General features: G+C 35.9%; 1 protein-coding gene across 5 annotated transcripts in view; it reads right to left on the bottom strand.

Annotated features, from left to right (window-relative positions):
* DOP1A (DOP1 leucine zipper like protein A) overlaps nt 1–16996 on the bottom strand; it is an 86094-nt gene that overhangs the window by 23054 nt on the left and 46044 nt on the right. For 3 of the 5 annotated variants that reach the window (XM_072965543.1, XM_072965545.1, XM_072965546.1), the window contains exons 13-21: nt 16465–16698; nt 11136–11757; nt 9984–10258; nt 8725–8877; nt 6749–6849; nt 5095–5354; nt 1552–3541; nt 590–734; nt 299–481 (exon numbers count right to left, since the gene is read on the bottom strand). In XM_072965543.1, coding sequence (XP_072821644.1) covers nt 299–481; nt 590–734; nt 1552–3541; nt 5095–5354; nt 6749–6849; nt 8725–8877; nt 9984–10258; nt 11136–11757; nt 16465–16698 — 3963 coding nt within the window. The remainder of the gene's footprint in view (nt 1–298; nt 482–589; nt 735–1551; nt 3542–5094; nt 5355–6748; nt 6850–8724; nt 8878–9983; nt 10259–11135; nt 11758–16464; nt 16699–16996) is intronic. The other 2 variants (XM_072965544.1, XM_072965547.1) reach the window with 1 other exon arrangement.

Here is a 16996-nt window from a genome sequence, read left to right as displayed (position 1 = left end):
CACTGTATTGTATACACTTAAAAAGGATGAATTTTGTGATTCAATAAAATGGTTAAGAATTATTTGATAACTAATTACATAAACCACGTAGAGTACCATAAATGCTACTCGAATTATTCAGAAATTCTGAACAGAATCTTTGGGAATGTTCTCAAATAGACTTTTTTCCCCCCTTAACGAAGGCACTGGGGATTGAACACAGGACCTCCTGCACACTAAGCACGCGCTCTAACACTGAGCTTCTACTGTCCCCCTCAAACAGACTCAAGCTTCCAGGATGAAGTGCAAATTGTCTAACCTTCGTGACTCCAAGATTAATAGTGGTAACAGAGGCCGATGCAGCCACAGTCATCTTTTCCGAAGAATCGGCCTGATGCAGTATGCTCCAAAGCAGTGTCACAGAGGACATGATCATATGGAGGATTGAGAGGATTCCACTGCGGGCTTCAAACAGATGTTTTTGGTCTACATTGACCAAAAGCTATTAAAGTCAGGGGAAAAAAAATTTATCACTTACTGAGGTTTGCAAATGGGGACTTACTAGGCCTCATCATTTTTAAAAAGCAGTCAAATATTTGTGTGGTCTTACTTGGTGATACTGTGTAGTAGGATCCAGCAAACAGTAATGGATAATGGCTGTGATCCCTTCCAAGAGAGTAAGAATCATATCTGGTGGAATAATTGATGCCATCCACAGAGGTCTGAAATAAAATGTATCCATTTGAACATAAGTTCTGTGAAAGAAAAGTTCATGCTTTATCAACAGTAAATGTCCAGTATGTGCTGGCACACAGTTAAGTGCTCAATAAATGTTACATAAATAAATGAGTAAAAGAATAAACTAGGAGCTCTTATATCCTCTTCTACAAAATAACTTGAGTCACACTAAATGTACTAAGGTTCTTTCCAGATACTAAATTCTACACAAAATAGACAAATATTTACAGCCAGTGAATCTCTAGCAAGCACGCAATGGCAGGCATGTAAGTATTAAAGGATACAGGTAGTTTTCTTATATTTTACATCTAGTACCTGAGGTTATACAGGAGACAAACCAGACGTTAGTCTATTAAACATCTGGATAATTTTTGACAGATTAATTTTAAACATGATCAGGGGATACAGATGAAATTCCCCACCAAAACCATGAAAATACAAAATAAGAAATAAAATCAGATGGGAAAAGATCTGTTATTTTAAATTAATTTTAGTGGGAAGTTAATTTGCACTTAGATAACACAACAGATAAAATCAGGGAAACCCTTTGCTGAGTTTTTTATTACTTTAGACAGCTCGGTCAAGAAGAGCATCACAGTGAATTTCAGCTCTTAAAGGAAAAGAGTCCTGTTTGTATATTTCTTCTCTTTCCCACTCTTGATTCTTCTGTTGGTACTCTTCCTCAATTTTCTACTTTGTGAAAGTAACAGACCATTTATAACCTAATGATAACCACTAATTCATTTACCCAAATTGTGACTGACTTTCTAGATGATCAAGCAGTCATGTACGTAAAAAATGTCAAGGGTAAAAAAATTAAAAATCAGCCCTTACCTACTATCAGATAATCCTGTTTCATATTTGTACTGCTGAATTAGATTATCTAAATTTCTGCAAAGTTGTAGTGTCACAGAAACAACCACTCTCTGGAGAACTTTTCCCATGTAAGGCAGAGTAGATGTGATCAAACCAATCCATTGCGGGTGCATCTTACAAGCACAGTGCTGATGTAAAGCTCGTATCACTGCACACAGGAACATGCCTTGAGACGTGATTGGCTGGGCATGCAAATACTGAAGAGATGTCATGGGCTGATGGGGATTGATGTGTTCCAGATCAGATACAACAAAATCAAAACCTGTTTCATTCTCTTCGGGGATAGTCATTACCCTGTGTTCTAGAACAATGAGCCTCTGAAGCACCTTCAGAAGTTGAGACTGGAGTGTGCTGCCATTGTCAAATTCATCTTCTGAGAAATTGATAAGGCTGTCCTCTGAGAAACCTTCTTCCACAGCAACCATGTTCTTACCTGCCATCTTTTCACTATGCCATTTCTGTGCACTAAAGATGGATGACAGCAAACAGTGAAGAATCACTTTCTGAACTTTGCACTTAGATAACATATCAGAGATAAAACTAGGGAAGCCTTTTGCTGAGCTTTCTATGACTTTTGCCAGCTCAGTGAAGAGGAGTGTCAAAATTTCTATGCTCATCATCTGCATGTTTCGATTGCCTATTAAATCTTGTGCCGTGACCTTGACATGAGTTGGGTAATGGCTACGCATGTAATATAAGCAGAGGGAAATAAGAATTTCTATGTACATAGAACTCCGGAAATTATGATTTGAGTCCACTGGAATGTGACTGTAAAAATCTTTGCCCATAACAGAAATCCGGTGTCTGGCCAAGAGATTCTGAAGCAGAGACAACTGAGGGGTATATGCGTTATTTACACTGGTGGTTGAAATGGCATTTACAAAAGCAATAGGGTTAGTTTTCAAGATGGCCTTGATGGCAGAAAAAGCATACAGAGTCCTTGATGAATCATACAACTGGAGATACAAAAGCACATGCTGATAAAGAGGATGGATGTTGAAGTTGGGAGATTTCCGTGATCCTGGAGAACCCATGTCACTCTCAATTTCAGAAATTTCTCCCTCTCCACAGCTATACCAGTTCTCTAAATCCAGACCATCACTAAAGAATACACTGGTTTGTTTGAGTTTTTCATTTGAAGTTTTTTTCTTGTCATCATCCTTTTTTCTGGCAAGTTTTACTTTAGGTTTTGCTCCTGGTTGTTTACCTGACTCCTTAACAATTGTTTCCTTCTCTGAGACTTTTTCTGATAATTTCTCCTTGAAGCTGAACTGAATACTGCTGTGACTTCTCTGTCTAGATTTGGTTTCTGCAGAAGCAACAGAAGAGTCATGGAAAGTCTGTGTGCTTCCTGAAATGCAAGGTGAGGAGCTATTTCTGGAGATGCCATTCGGCACACACTCACAGCCTCCCTCTGCGGACACAGACAGAAATGGAGAACCTTCGTTACTCGGCATAGCACTCTGGCTCTGCTGAGCAGACTGATCTTCGCTTTTCATTACCTCCTCGCCTGGATCTGCATCACTGTCCTTTGGGGGCATACCTTCAACTTCTAACTGAGATGTCATGGATGCGGATTCTGCTTCGAGGCCACTTACGACCTTACATATCAGGTCAAACACGACCTGCTGAACATCATCATCTGGGGAGCTTGCGTCTGGCATGTGGGTGTCCTCTTGGGCATTCACGTTTTCAGGATCAACTTCATAACTCAAGTTGTCCCCAGCAGAGGACTGTGAACACCCAGAGTCAGAACTCTGAAGTATTTCTATCTGTTGGTCTGGAAGATCAAACTCAGATACAACCATTGGAATTGTCTCACTGCTGGTACTCAGAAGGGACAATCTGTCACTTAATGGATTCACGGTAAGACTGAAGTTCTCTATTTCGTCCATGGTAAGCGTCTTTTCACCACTTCCTTTAGATGCAATGAGTTGTACCTGGCTTACTAGCATATGAGAAAAAGAGTAAAGAAAAAATATAAAATATATTAAAATAATTGAAATGTAGACTCAACAAGATTTTTAATCATTACTTTCATTATCTCCTTACATTTTCCTATTAAAATATTTCTTAATATTTGACCTAAGTTAGAAAATTATATAGATGACTTAACTAGAATTTAATAGACAATAGAAGGCCCATTATTCAACTGAATTAGAACAGCACATTTAACACAGATAATATAAAACTTTGCCCTTATCCCCAAATAAGACAAGCTTTTAAAATAGTTTAGTATATCGTTAATATATAAATAATAATCTCTTTGATTTTAATAAAATTCAACATCCATTTAAAAATTATCTAGTTTGAGTAAGACCCTAAACCAGGAGAGAAGGGTAAGGGAAAGTAAAGACATCACTGTTCTCTCTAAGAGTTTAAAATAAGTAAGGGGTCATAGACATTTATCCATCTCTGTACTTTTTGAGGGGCATACTACGTTGATGGCATTCTTTTAGAAAAGGTAGAAGGCTTAGCTCCATACAAGTAGTGCAAAATCAGATGCTTCAAATTCAAGGAAAGCATCATGACATGACAGGTGAGGCCTGAGAATGCTCTCAGGGGAGTGGTGAGAATTCAGCAGACAGGCAGGAATCATGGCAGGCAAAGTGCTAACACAAAGGAGTCCTGGCAATAAGCAGGGTAGAGAGTGTTTTTAGAGGATTCAGGGAAAGCAGTGGAGAGGAAACCGGAGGAAGGAATCAAGGCTCTGCAGAAACACACTAGAGATGAAGTAGCAGCATGACGGTTCAGTCCTAGCCTCATCTTGTACCAGCGCTGAACTCTGAGAAAGCCACAGCCTTCTAAGCATCAGCTGCCTGCTCAGTAAAATGACCTTTTTATTACTGACCTCACAGTGTTATTTGACAAAAGATACAAATGAAATACTGAGTCTTTTGTCCCCAAGGTACACTTATCTAAGGGGCCACTATCAATGTTTTATAGAGGGCATCATTTGACAATTTGTGAAGTGTGGACTCTATTCTAATAATAGTGAATATTTATCAAACACTTATGATATGCCAGTCACTGCACCAAAGATGTCACAAACATAACTACATCCAACACTCACAGTGAAGCCTTGAGAGGTGGGTATTATCACTTCCATTGCACAGATGAGGAAAATAACACGTGAAGTATAAAGGTGCATTATAAGCTACTATAAATTCCCAGTGAAGTATCTATAGAGCCTTGCAGGACCAGGATCTAAAGGTTATTTGTTAAAACTGAACAATATTTCTGATCAGACTTGTGCTGATTCCTTCCCTGAAAGAGTCAACTAAAAACAGAGATCCAAGTTCTCTAAGATGGTCATTGATGGGGTACATTCTGACATGGCCCACATGAGCACTACTAGTGAACGCAGAGTGGAGAAAATAAACCCATGGAGAAATTCTCACGTTTGAGTCTCTTGACAATCACTGTTGTGTTCGCCTCTCACAATTTATTTTTAATAATTTAATCCTAGATAAAGTTGTTCTACTTCCATGTGATATTCACCATTATTGCAGGAAAAAGTCTGCATGAAATGCTTGTCACTCTCTTCTCCAGGATAACAGGGAACCTTATTCCAGTAACGTTCTGCTTGTACACGCTGCACTGAAACCCTCTGAGTTTTGGGGTGAAGCAAGAGCAATAGCAATGGCTCCAAAACTCTCGCGATATCATGTCTTTGTAGGACTTGGTTCAGCCAGGCTTGTCCCACAGAGCTAGTAGAACCATCGAGACTGTTAAGGCTATCTAACATGATGAACAGTGACCTACAATAAATACCAATAATTAAAACAAAGAACAAAACACCTACTTTAATTCAAATACTCTAATTGCTCTGAAATTAACATTATTATAAGTTGTGTTTATTTTGAATTAACTATTTTAAAGTAATTACACTTCAGAGTATCTTTTGACCACAGCACTTTAATAATCTTAATCTCTACTTTCAGAAGATACAATGAGAAAGGAGAAAATAGTCTTCTTTCCTTTCTTATATACTTGTGTTTTTTGAAATTTCATATACAACATTTTTATAAGATAAATACTGAAGAATAGAAAGAAAATCTGAGAGAATTAGTCTTCTTTTAGCAACATATTACTGTTCATATCACCAAACACTAGACCCCCTGTAAGTCAGAACTACTTCTATGTTGGTCCATGCTCCTCTGCTCTCATTCTTCTTATGATCAAAGCGATGTGCTTAATTCCAGGAAAGACCTGTGAAAGGTGGGGAGGTATGGTTTGGAATCAGAAAACCCAAGAGTCAAATCTGGGCCATCCACTTTACCTCATGTAGGATGATCTTGGGCAAATCACTTAACATCATTGGGGCTTCATTGCCTCACTTATATGATGAGGAAAGGTAGTCATTAAATTAGAGATGGTATTTGTAAAGCACCTTGGCCTGGGGCCCAGTTCATTATAGGGGTTCAATAGCAGATCATTTTAAAATGGTAATGCTGTTTGAAAATCACCAGTGGAAGTAACATCCAATCTGATCCTGGGCGGGGCTTTAAGTATAGTTACATTTGGAGCCACCTCTCTGAGACTTGCTGGTGAGCCTACTATCTTATGCCAATGTATGTAAATCTATCTATAAATGGCATCTCCTCAGAAGTTACTGCAAATCTCATATTTGTGTTATGAGTCATCTATGTGGTCTAGATAAACAGCAGAACCACTCTCAGGCAGCTGGCTATAGGTTCTCTGAATCCAAGGAAGAGGGTTTGTCAGTATTTTAGCTGTAGATTTTAATCAGTCTGGCTCAGGCAGAAGATTGAGAATAATTGCTAGAGAAACACTTATACAAGCTACTGTTTATATGAAATCTCACTGAATATCAACATACACTCAAGAAGGCTGTATCTATTGCTGTATCCTTGACACCTAGAATGGCACCTGGCACATAGCAGAAACTTGATGAAGTCATCCAGCAAAAAGAAGGGGCACTGGGTACTTCAGAGCTAGGAGGGTAAAATCTGTCAGATTATGAAAATGCCATGCATTTTAATATAGCTTAGATTTTTAAAAATAATTTATAAATTCTCTTTATAAAACTTGCAAACTGCTCTCCTACCCTAGGGAAACTAGCCAGAGGATTCCCAAAAAAAGAAACATTAAGGTATCTGACTGTAATATCTGAATATAAAATGTAACCAACCTGTCAAAAGATCTTGCAAAGGATGAAGACTTGTTTATATGGAGGTCCCTCGTTAAATGCCAAAGAACTGCAAATTTTGCATGTGCCTCCATCCTTATTTTCTGAGGACAAATATGAGAGATTGTTTTATTATTCTTTATTAACTGATTTTAGTAAAATCAAAGTAGTTGTTTAAGACAGAGTATCATGTTCATGTTCACAGTACTCCACTACACAATGAAACAAGCCATATTTTTTATGGAAGTAGAAATGTAGAAAATACTTAACACATACAGAAATATTAAACCTAAAGGATCATATGCTGCCACATAAACTATTATTTAGTTTAGACTAGGTCATCAGTTTATTAGGTTATTTTCTAACAGGGGATGGAAAGAACTAATAAGTGTGCATGTTATGATATCTTGAGTATCGGAAGCCTCCCCCCTCCCATTTTAATATAAATACATAGTAGCCAAAGCTGATTTTATGGCACTATAAAATTTACTTTCGCTCCCAGAAATTATACATTAATCCCAAATGAATTTGTCATTACTTATAACACTTGTTAGATTAAAAATTTAAACATCTGAAAAAATTATCTCTTCAAGAAAAAAATTAAATCACTTTTGGAATTGTTTGAAAAGGATTAAGTGCTAGGATAACAATGGATCGAATGCTATAAAAATAAGTTACTTAGAAAGACCAGCATTTGGTATTAGTAAGGAACATGCATTAATATATAATCAAGTAGAAATTGTGATATTATCAAAAATTTTATAGTCTTTCTCTAGCATTTGTAGAATCCTTCAAGTAAAAGATCCCCGAAATCAGGAATCTTTTACCTGAAGGCTAAATTGTTTGTGATAGATTAGAGTGCTTGCTGCTTCTGTGTGCCTAAGAAATGCTTTTCCTTTAAAGCCTATGTTTGTACATAAACCAATACAAACACATTAAAAAGAAAAAAAAGTAAGTAATAAAAGGTATTTTAATTTTTTTCATGGATGTATAATATCCTTACTCAGAACTCAACATTTCTTTAAAAATGAAATGTTATACAAGTAAACAAGTATGTAATTTGTCCTAGATTTATAATTAACATAAAACAAATTATTACAAAGCTTTATTTAAAATTTTCTCAACAATTCTGAAAGAATGTGTTGAAGCAGAATTAGAATTTTGACATCTTTCTTGGAATAAACTTCATTTTTCTATTTACTCCTTCATTTGCCACTTCCCCCTTGCCAAATGCTTCATGTACTCAGCACAATGTCTTTCTGAAAACAGCCCATTCAAACTAACGAGCATTCAGAATTTTTAAAAATGAGGCCAATCCACTCCTAAAAGCTGTTTAATAAAATCTTTGATTTATATTAGAGAGCAGACACAGAAAAACCACAAAATTCATTAAGTTACTCTGAATAGGTCAATCACAATGATGACACTTCTTCTCAAGCCCACTTATAATTCAGCCATCTTTACTCTGACTTTTATATCATTTTATATACATTAGGATACAAAATCCTTATTTGGATACTTATTATAATGCAAATAACATAATATCACATATTAGCATTCTATAGCTTATAAATGTAACTTAACACACATTATTCCATTTCATGTACGTGAGTTGATGTATTCATCAGTTCCATAACTGAGGCCACTGAATACATCTTTAAACGACCCAAGAGCTTGGACCAGCAACAACTTTAATCATCACTACCCAACAACTGGCATCCTGAGCCAAGAAATAAACCTAATATTTGATTTTGGGTTGCTTGATTTTTCATATTACTGATACTTTTGTAAAGAACTTTCCTCTAAAATGAATGTAATATATTTATTTGAAAAAGCTATGACGATCACTCTGAATGAAGTTATGTTGTGTCTTATTCAGATACTAGATGCAGAAATTTTCCTAGAGTTTCATTAATTTACCTGATAGTGCAATGGGAACGGGGGTAGGGTGGGCACAGGATAAGAAGAGAAGAATTCACCTTATCTTTATGGGTTAACTGCTGGCTTATAACATCCTCACAGATGCTTGAAGAAGGAACCAAGTTATGTAACTGATAAAACAGTTCCACACTCTTCTGGTGGTACTGAGGCGTCCCGTCTCCCAGCTGGTCCCACAAAGTTAAAGCTACATGCTAATTAAAAAAAAAAAAAAGTAAAAGTCAGTGTTACAAAACTGTAAATGAAAACTTATTAAACAAACATTTCCTATTAAGTACAAACAAGCCTCTGATTGCCAGGCCTAGAAGGTCTTTTTTACTTGTTTTGCCACTGGAATGAGATTTAAAAGTGTAGCGTTCCACCTGCCCACTTTCTGGTCATCCAAGCTCTTAGAACCTCTTATGATAGTCCTTTAATTAAATTTATTTTAAACATCAGATATGTAAGCAGTTTTTACAGGCCCCAGATAAGACCCATTTCACTATTTTAGTGATGTTCAGTAAAGTGATGCTAGAATACATTTTCTTTAAGAGGATATAAATCCCACATTGAAGGCAATTTAATGTTTATGGTTACATGCTGCAAAGTAAAACATAATTCATAGTCCAAATATCTAAACTACTTATAACGTATAAAAGAGGCTGTATGTATTTCAGTGCTATATGTGTTAACCCAACTTGATGATCTATGACAGCATTAACAAAAATCCAACGATCTTTAGGGTTCACCACCACAGTATTATAGAAACCAGCTCTAACCTAGCAGGGGGAGCTCTCTGGAGGGGCACAATGACTTGAAATCATATTAAAAAAATTTTTTTAATGGGTATATATCAAGAATCTAACTGCTTAAGTCAAATATACTTGATGTTCTTTCTATGTAGAGGATATCATATGTACTGTTGTGATACTAATCAAAGACTGCATTTTTTTCTGAATGACATCATGCATCACGAAGAATAATCAGATAACTGAGAGAAACTTTTCCTGGGAGTTCTGGAGAGCTGAGCTTGTCCTCTATGAAAAGCAAAAGTGTCACAACCTCTTTATCTGGAAATACATTTTACTGTGTAAATGAGCTTTCCTCTTGACCCTCACACTCCCCTCACGCTCATCTTTTTCTCTCCTCACAGAACTGGGAACAAGATTGGCAAAGCAGTGCTGATCAAGTGTGGTATCTTTCCCTATGTGGTATGATACTAAGAGGGGTTCAGTTAAGCCTGATCGTCATCTTTAAAATCTCTGCTAAGTAAAGGAGATCAAGTGTCATCTTAGTCATGTACGTATTTCTTAGAACTTGCCTTGAAAAACTGAGTCTTCTCAGCTATGTATCTCAGATTGCCGGGAGTGAGGGGAGGTCTAATAACCACAGCTACTCTTCCCTGGTTTGGACTTAAGGGTTGTGCGGGCTCCACACTGTTGATGTTCTCCCCCGTGACCATGGCCACAGACTGAGTCAATCCTACCAGGTCCATGACGAGTGAAATAGCAACGCTCTGCACACTGAAATCACTTGCTTGGCTGCAAGCATTCATCAGAGTCTGGAGCCACAGTGGAGGCTGCACATGCTCCCAGTCTGAAACGGAAGAAGAAAGCCAACAGAGCTCATTACGCTAAACCTTTCCCACATACCCTCACTTCCAAGTTAATTTCAAAAAACAAAGCACCTCTACCTAACACTTTTAAGCCTTGATCTGTTAACAAAACCATGGTTTCTCACCTAGACTAGAGCTGTAAGAAAATTGATCAACAAGAATTTCATAAACTTTTTTTAAAATTAAAGTATAGTCAGTTTACAATGTTGTGTTGATTTCTGGTGTATAGCATAGTGTTTCAGTTTTACATATATATATATTCCTTCTCATATTCTTTTTCATTGAACATAGTTTCCCATGCTATACAGTAGGTACTGTACATTTCTATCCCTTGTTGTTTAAATCTATTTTATGTACAGTAGTTAGTATATGCAAATAAACTTTAATATGTATTTTTCTCATGCCAAGTCATACAACCAACTTTCTGTCCTGAAAAACAGTATATTAATTAATAAGCATGATGCAGTACTCACTGCACTATGTGTGTACATACGTAAATTTAAATGAAGGCAAACAGGGATGATGCTAGTCATAAAAAAGGAAATCAGTAGATCTAAATGTTACGTTACTTTTCTCCAGAGAAAGGAATTAATTTCCTTAGCTTCTGCTCATTTACAAGAAAACTGTGAAAGACATCAAGTCACAAAATTTTCCAACATATCAATGTCCCCATGATGACAGTATTTCATTTTAAAAAATCAAATTAAAATAACTTTCAAAAATTAACTGGCTAAAAAAAGAAAAAAACCCAGTTTTATTATCTGAGTGCTCCTTAAAAAGAAAACAAAAAAACAAAACAAAACAAAAAAACGTGCCATAGAAAATACTTAAAAAGAAATAAAACAGAAATGACCTTACCAGTCTCTGATTTTTCAGAACGTAACTCTGACGTATGGTTTCCCTCAGCAATGTAAACTGGGAAACTTGAGCATTCCAGGAAGAGCTGACAGGCAGCAAGGAAGGCAGAAAGGTATTCTTTTGAAGTTTTTTGTTTACTTATGTTTCTCTCTTTTACATCGCCGTGTGAATCCCTGTCCCATTTCAAGGTCTCTCCTTGCTCTCGACTGAGCTCCCCTTGATGCTCTGCAGCCAAAGCCTGAGAAAGAGAGTTACTCTGAATGATGTAGAGGTTGATAAGTCTGGTGAGAAACTGCTGGACATACTCCAAGCAGCACTGCATTGCAGTTTTCTGGACTGTCTTCCCACTTCGGGAGGCTGACCCCTGAGTGACGACAGAAGGGGGCTGGATGATAGTTTCTTCAGATCCCACAGTGGAGGCCGTTTCTGTCTCGGAGGATGTGCTACCAGTTGGGATGGCAGCTGCCCCCTGTCCCTCATTCAGTTCTCTGTCCGTGTCATCAGTTCGGTCTGCTTGATACTGTACAAATTCAGTGAACCCACTCTCTGATGATCGACTGCTTGGTGGATTTTCTCCATCTTCAAACACTTCACTAGGATTTTCAAGAGACACTGATGATACCTGGTAGAGATTAAAAAGAGCAAAAGGCTGAGTAGCTAGATGTATATCTTAGGAATTAAAAATTAAAAATGGTCATATTTTGAGAGAAATCAGTTTCAGATTAGACTTACTCACAACTTTTAATTCACGTTTCACAACTTAATCTACATTATTTGGTTGAATCTTAACAGTTTCTATAACTGATTCATATATGTATGATAACAAAAAATACTGAAACGGTTCTAATTAATATATTAAGTCATTCAATATTTATTATTCACCATACAAATAGTTTAGGCTTAGGTTCTTGAGGACAAAGTGTGTATATATAGAAATCTCTAGGATCTATATCCTTGTTTTCAAACTACTAACAATTTATTCAATCTACTTCATGAAATCACTTTCCTAACGTCTAAACAATGCATGAAATAAGATATGTAAGGCTAAAAAATGACATTTTAAAAACTACACATGAAATCGAATGTGTCTTCTCTCCAGGAGTATGAATGTGAAATTTCTGTCTGAAATATGTAAAGTAGTATTTAAATGTTTGCTTTTAATCTTACATTCTTCCAATGAACAATTACTGAACCCACATTTTGTGCCATATTAGGTACCAGGAATAAAAGGAGTTGTTTATGATCTAGAGGAGAAGAGACAATTAATTACAATATAAACAAAAAATGAACCAGCTACTGAAGTAGAGCAGAGCTGGAATGGCTTAACTGTCCCTCCCCATAAAGACAGGATGAGTACAATCATCACGGCTATTTTCTGGCTTGGTTTAAGCAAACAAAAGCTGTACATATCACAAACTCCCTGGATCACTGTGTCAGAGCATAATTTGAATCTGAGTAAGATCACTAAAAAGTGATCTTTTGGAGGATCATTGGAGATATACACCAAATGCTCTGGTGCCACAAAACTTGGCCTCATGCAGTGTTCCCGCCTCAGTGAATGACCCCACAGTCATCACACCAGGAAGGCACAAACCCAGGAGTGATTCTTGGTAACTTATCCACCTCTCCTCTCCACTTTTCCTATAACTATTTCAGTCAAGGGTGTTGGCCTTGAGTCAGCTAAGGCTCTGCCACTTTCCAGCTTGGCAAGTTATTTAAGTTCTCCAAACCTTGGTTTCCAAATCAATGTAACTGAAATGACTAAGTTGTACATCTTACAGATCCAGTGAGGATTAAGTAACACACTGTATATAAAGCACCAGGCCTAGTACTTGCCACTTAGTAAACATTTAATAAATGTTAGTAATCACTTATTGCCCTACTTATCCATTACTACATCTTATTGATTTTTCCTCCTCATATAGGGCTAATCCATCCATTCCTGGCTTCACTCCCCCATCTTGTTAGTACATGTTATCACCACTTCTCACCTGCACTACTGCAGGTCTGTCTCCCCACATCCATTTCTGTTTCTCAGATCCACACTCCACACTGCAGCCAGAGTAATTTTTCTAATACACAAATCTGATTATGTCACTTGCCTTTTTCCCTTCAGTGTCTTCCCACTGCTCCTAAGATAAAGAATAAAAGCCTTAGTACAGTGAGAAGGCTCTGTAAGACTTGGCTCCTACCTGCCTCAGCAGCAGTGCCTCCCCTGGCCAGCTTGCACAGTGCTCCTTTCTGCCTAAGAGCCTCTGCAAATACTCCCTCCTCTGTCAAGGGCTTTCGTCTTCCTACCTCCTCCACCCTCATTCCTCGAGAGCTTCACTCCAACAAGCCTTCCTCAAGAAAGCCTTCCTCGGGCCCCACTCCAGGTCAGATTCCTACCACTCCGTAGTTTCCTGCATACATTTACACAACTGTAATTAAATGTGCAATTATTTGTTTAATGTGTATCTTCTAACTGGAAAGACAGGGTTGAGAGGGACAGAGTTCACCTAGGTGTGCCTAGTTGACCACTACTTACACAGAGTGGGTGCTGAATGAAGAGAGGTTGTTTTCTCTATTTCAAAGGTAAGAAAACTGAGGCTCAGGGAAGTTAAATACAAAACTTGACCAAGGTTATAGCAAATAAGCTTAGGAGTTAGTAGAAGAGCTCAGATTAGATGATTCTAAATGTCATGCTCCTTTCACCATAGCAGATCACAGCTTTAGAATTTTTCATATTACAATGCCAAAATTTAGAGGCAGCCATCAGAATTGAATTTAATTGTCAATTTTTCTCCTTTGAAAAATCTTGTATTAAGACATTTTTAAAAAAAAGTCTTAAACGGTAAAACTGTCATTAGCTTATTATTGTTATTTCTGTACTAATCTTAATATAAGAATGATAAAACAATGGATGATATATTAATAGAATTCACACTATAAATTCAGTCACACTTGCATACATTTATAAGCTGTATGGTCTAAACTACGTAATCATGCTTCAGATTACTTTATAATAAATATATTTTTGGGAAAAGAAAGGAATTACATGTTTTGGACATTTGGGGGTAGAGATCTAATAGACTGAGCTAACAAAAATGTACTAAGTGCGTGGAGACAAAATCAGATTTTAATTTTGGAAAGAATCATTCCTTCAATTACACTTTCAAACAAAGGTATACAGAAAATACTCTCAGTTTTCAAGTATGATAAATATGATCAATTTTAGACATCTTAGTGAAGATAACACTACTGTACTTCAGTAAAAAATAGACAAGGACACAGACGCACTGGGAACAGGCGAGAAAAATAAAAGCAAGGGGAGGGGGAAGGCATACCTAAGGTTAATAAACCATTATGTTAAAAAAAAGTATATTATTTAATTGTCCTTCATTTAACATAAACAGGTGTTCCCATTTACATTACCTGTAACAATCAATAAAGTGTCTCCGGATGTTTTTTACATAGTAAATATTCACATATTTGAGTATACCATTAAGAGAATGCTGAGGTCCTTTCCCTGTTCTCAATAATCTCATATAAATAAAAATCAAAGTAATAAAAGTTCATATCTATTTTAGTTTTATTTCTGAGAAGATCCTAGAGGCATAAATTAAGGACAAACAGCACAGCAAAATGAATTGTCCAACAAGTCAATATATATCACATATAAATAATAAGCAGGTAGAAAGGAAAATAAGACAGACTAGTTTTAGTTTATGTAGGATAATCCTGGGATATATTTAAATTGATCAAAGATCACTAATGTTCATTTCATACATGAAAACCAATATATTAGAAGGTCCAAAAAAAACATTTTAGGGTTTAGACTTGATAGAAAAGGCTGTATGAAATCATCTTGATAATATATTTAGCCTGGCTAAAAAAAATGAAAGATCAACTGAAGAAAAGTAAGGGCAACTACACTAACCCAGGATTTAGGTAATGAACCAAACAGGCTAGCAATTTTTAAATCTTTGTTTTAACATACTGCTCGTGTGTCTGAATTCAATGTAATTACCTAATTCCATGAATGTTTTCATTAATATTTACTAAGAAGTACTATAATATTATAAGCCTGAAAGCTTTTAAACTGTTGATTTTTCCATGACTGTTTCATAGATTTTTTAATATATTACTGGTGCCAAACATTAAAATTTAAGTTAACCCTGAGCAACGCAGGGGTTAAAGGTGTCAACTCCCTATACAGTCAAAAATCCACATATCACTTTTGATCCCCCCAACTTAACTACTAAAAGCCTACTATTGACCGTAAGCCTTACTGATAACATAAACAGTCACTTAATGTGTATTTTGTATGTTGTATGTATATCTACATATATTTTCTGTATTCGTGACATACTTAACTTTTTCTTACTTTTTTGGTATTTCTAGCTGTGCATTCATCTGAGGGTTTTTTCAAATTGTCACAAATCTACACAAAATTTTCAAATATAATTATTGAAAAAAAATTTGCATAGAAGTGGACCCACTCATTTCAAAGCTGTGTTGTTCAAGGGTCAAAAGTGTTACAATTCTATTCAACTTCATAAAGTAAGCATTAATAATCTGGAAGACTGAGGAAAGCAAAAAGATTCTGGACTTGAAGAACATGTCAAAAATTTAGTGTATATATGAAAAGGACCAATAAACTTTAGATTAGAAACTCCTGTTTAGTATGATAGCTTCTAGCCACATGTGGCTACTGAGCTCTTGAAATGTGGCAGACCTGACAAGAGAAACTAAATTTTTTATTTCAATTAATTTTAATTAAAATTTAAAGTGATACTTAATTTAGTTATGAGAAAACTTTTAAGTATGTTGAGAATAATGTGGTTATGTAAATTTAATTTTTCAAATGTAAATTTTATGAAATTCAACACAGATCAAGTGTTTCTAATAAAAATTTAGCATTTGAATGGGCTGTAAAATAAAATGCACACTGGAATTTTAAAGACTTAGTACAAAAAAGAATGTAAAATACCTAATTTTTTTATATTACATCAATTTTATATTGATTACATGTTGAAATGTATTGACTATAATAGATTAAATAAAATGTAATTAAAATTATTTTCACTTTTTTTTTAATGTAACTACTAGAAAATTTTAAATTATATCTATTGCTTGCACTATATTTCTTTTGGAAAGTGTTGATATAGACAGTTAAATTGCACTAGAGCCAAAAAGTCCTACAAGATGGTCTACTGCCACAACACTTGGATCTAGGAAAGATTCACAAACATTTAAATGATTATGTGTAAGTGATTTTACCAAGAAACTGTTCTGCCTTGAAGAAATATAACTGGTCTAATAACAAAAAAAATAGCCAAAACACTACCTTTTTGTCTTCCCATTCCTTGACTGAGTTGTTCTGTCCACTTGGAAACTGCAACACACCTCCAGTGCTGGCAGATAACAGAGGAGGTTGAACCTTGCTAAGGATTTTTGAGCAGAGCCTCAGTGAATCTGTGAGTTCAGACAAGTGCAGTGTCTGGAGATGGCTTGTCAGGGCAGATACCATCCTGAGCAGCAACTGGGGCAAGTGTTCTGTCTGGATTTCAATATAAGTCTCCTGAAAATAAAGGTGAAATGACCAAAGTTTATAAAATGGACAACCGCAGTTATGTTATTTATTTTTCATTTATATAAAAAAGGAAATAATTTTACTCGTTTTATATGTATCATGCTCTTAGTTCACAATGTATGGTCATTTATTATTAATGGCATAAAATCTCTATTCCCAAATTCTCAACTTAAGTACTTCAAAACATACATTATAAAAGAACCCCAGTTTTATCTGTTATATTACTGAAATTATAACAAAAGTGAATTCAATCAGTTAAAAACAAAACAGGCTGAACATCATACCT

Source organism: Vicugna pacos, chromosome 8 (assembly GCF_048564905.1).
Source record: "Vicugna pacos chromosome 8, VicPac4, whole genome shotgun sequence".
In the NCBI taxonomy this organism is placed as follows: domain Eukaryota; kingdom Metazoa; phylum Chordata; class Mammalia; order Artiodactyla; family Camelidae; genus Vicugna; species Vicugna pacos.
This window is presented reverse-complemented; position numbering and strand designations above follow the sequence as displayed.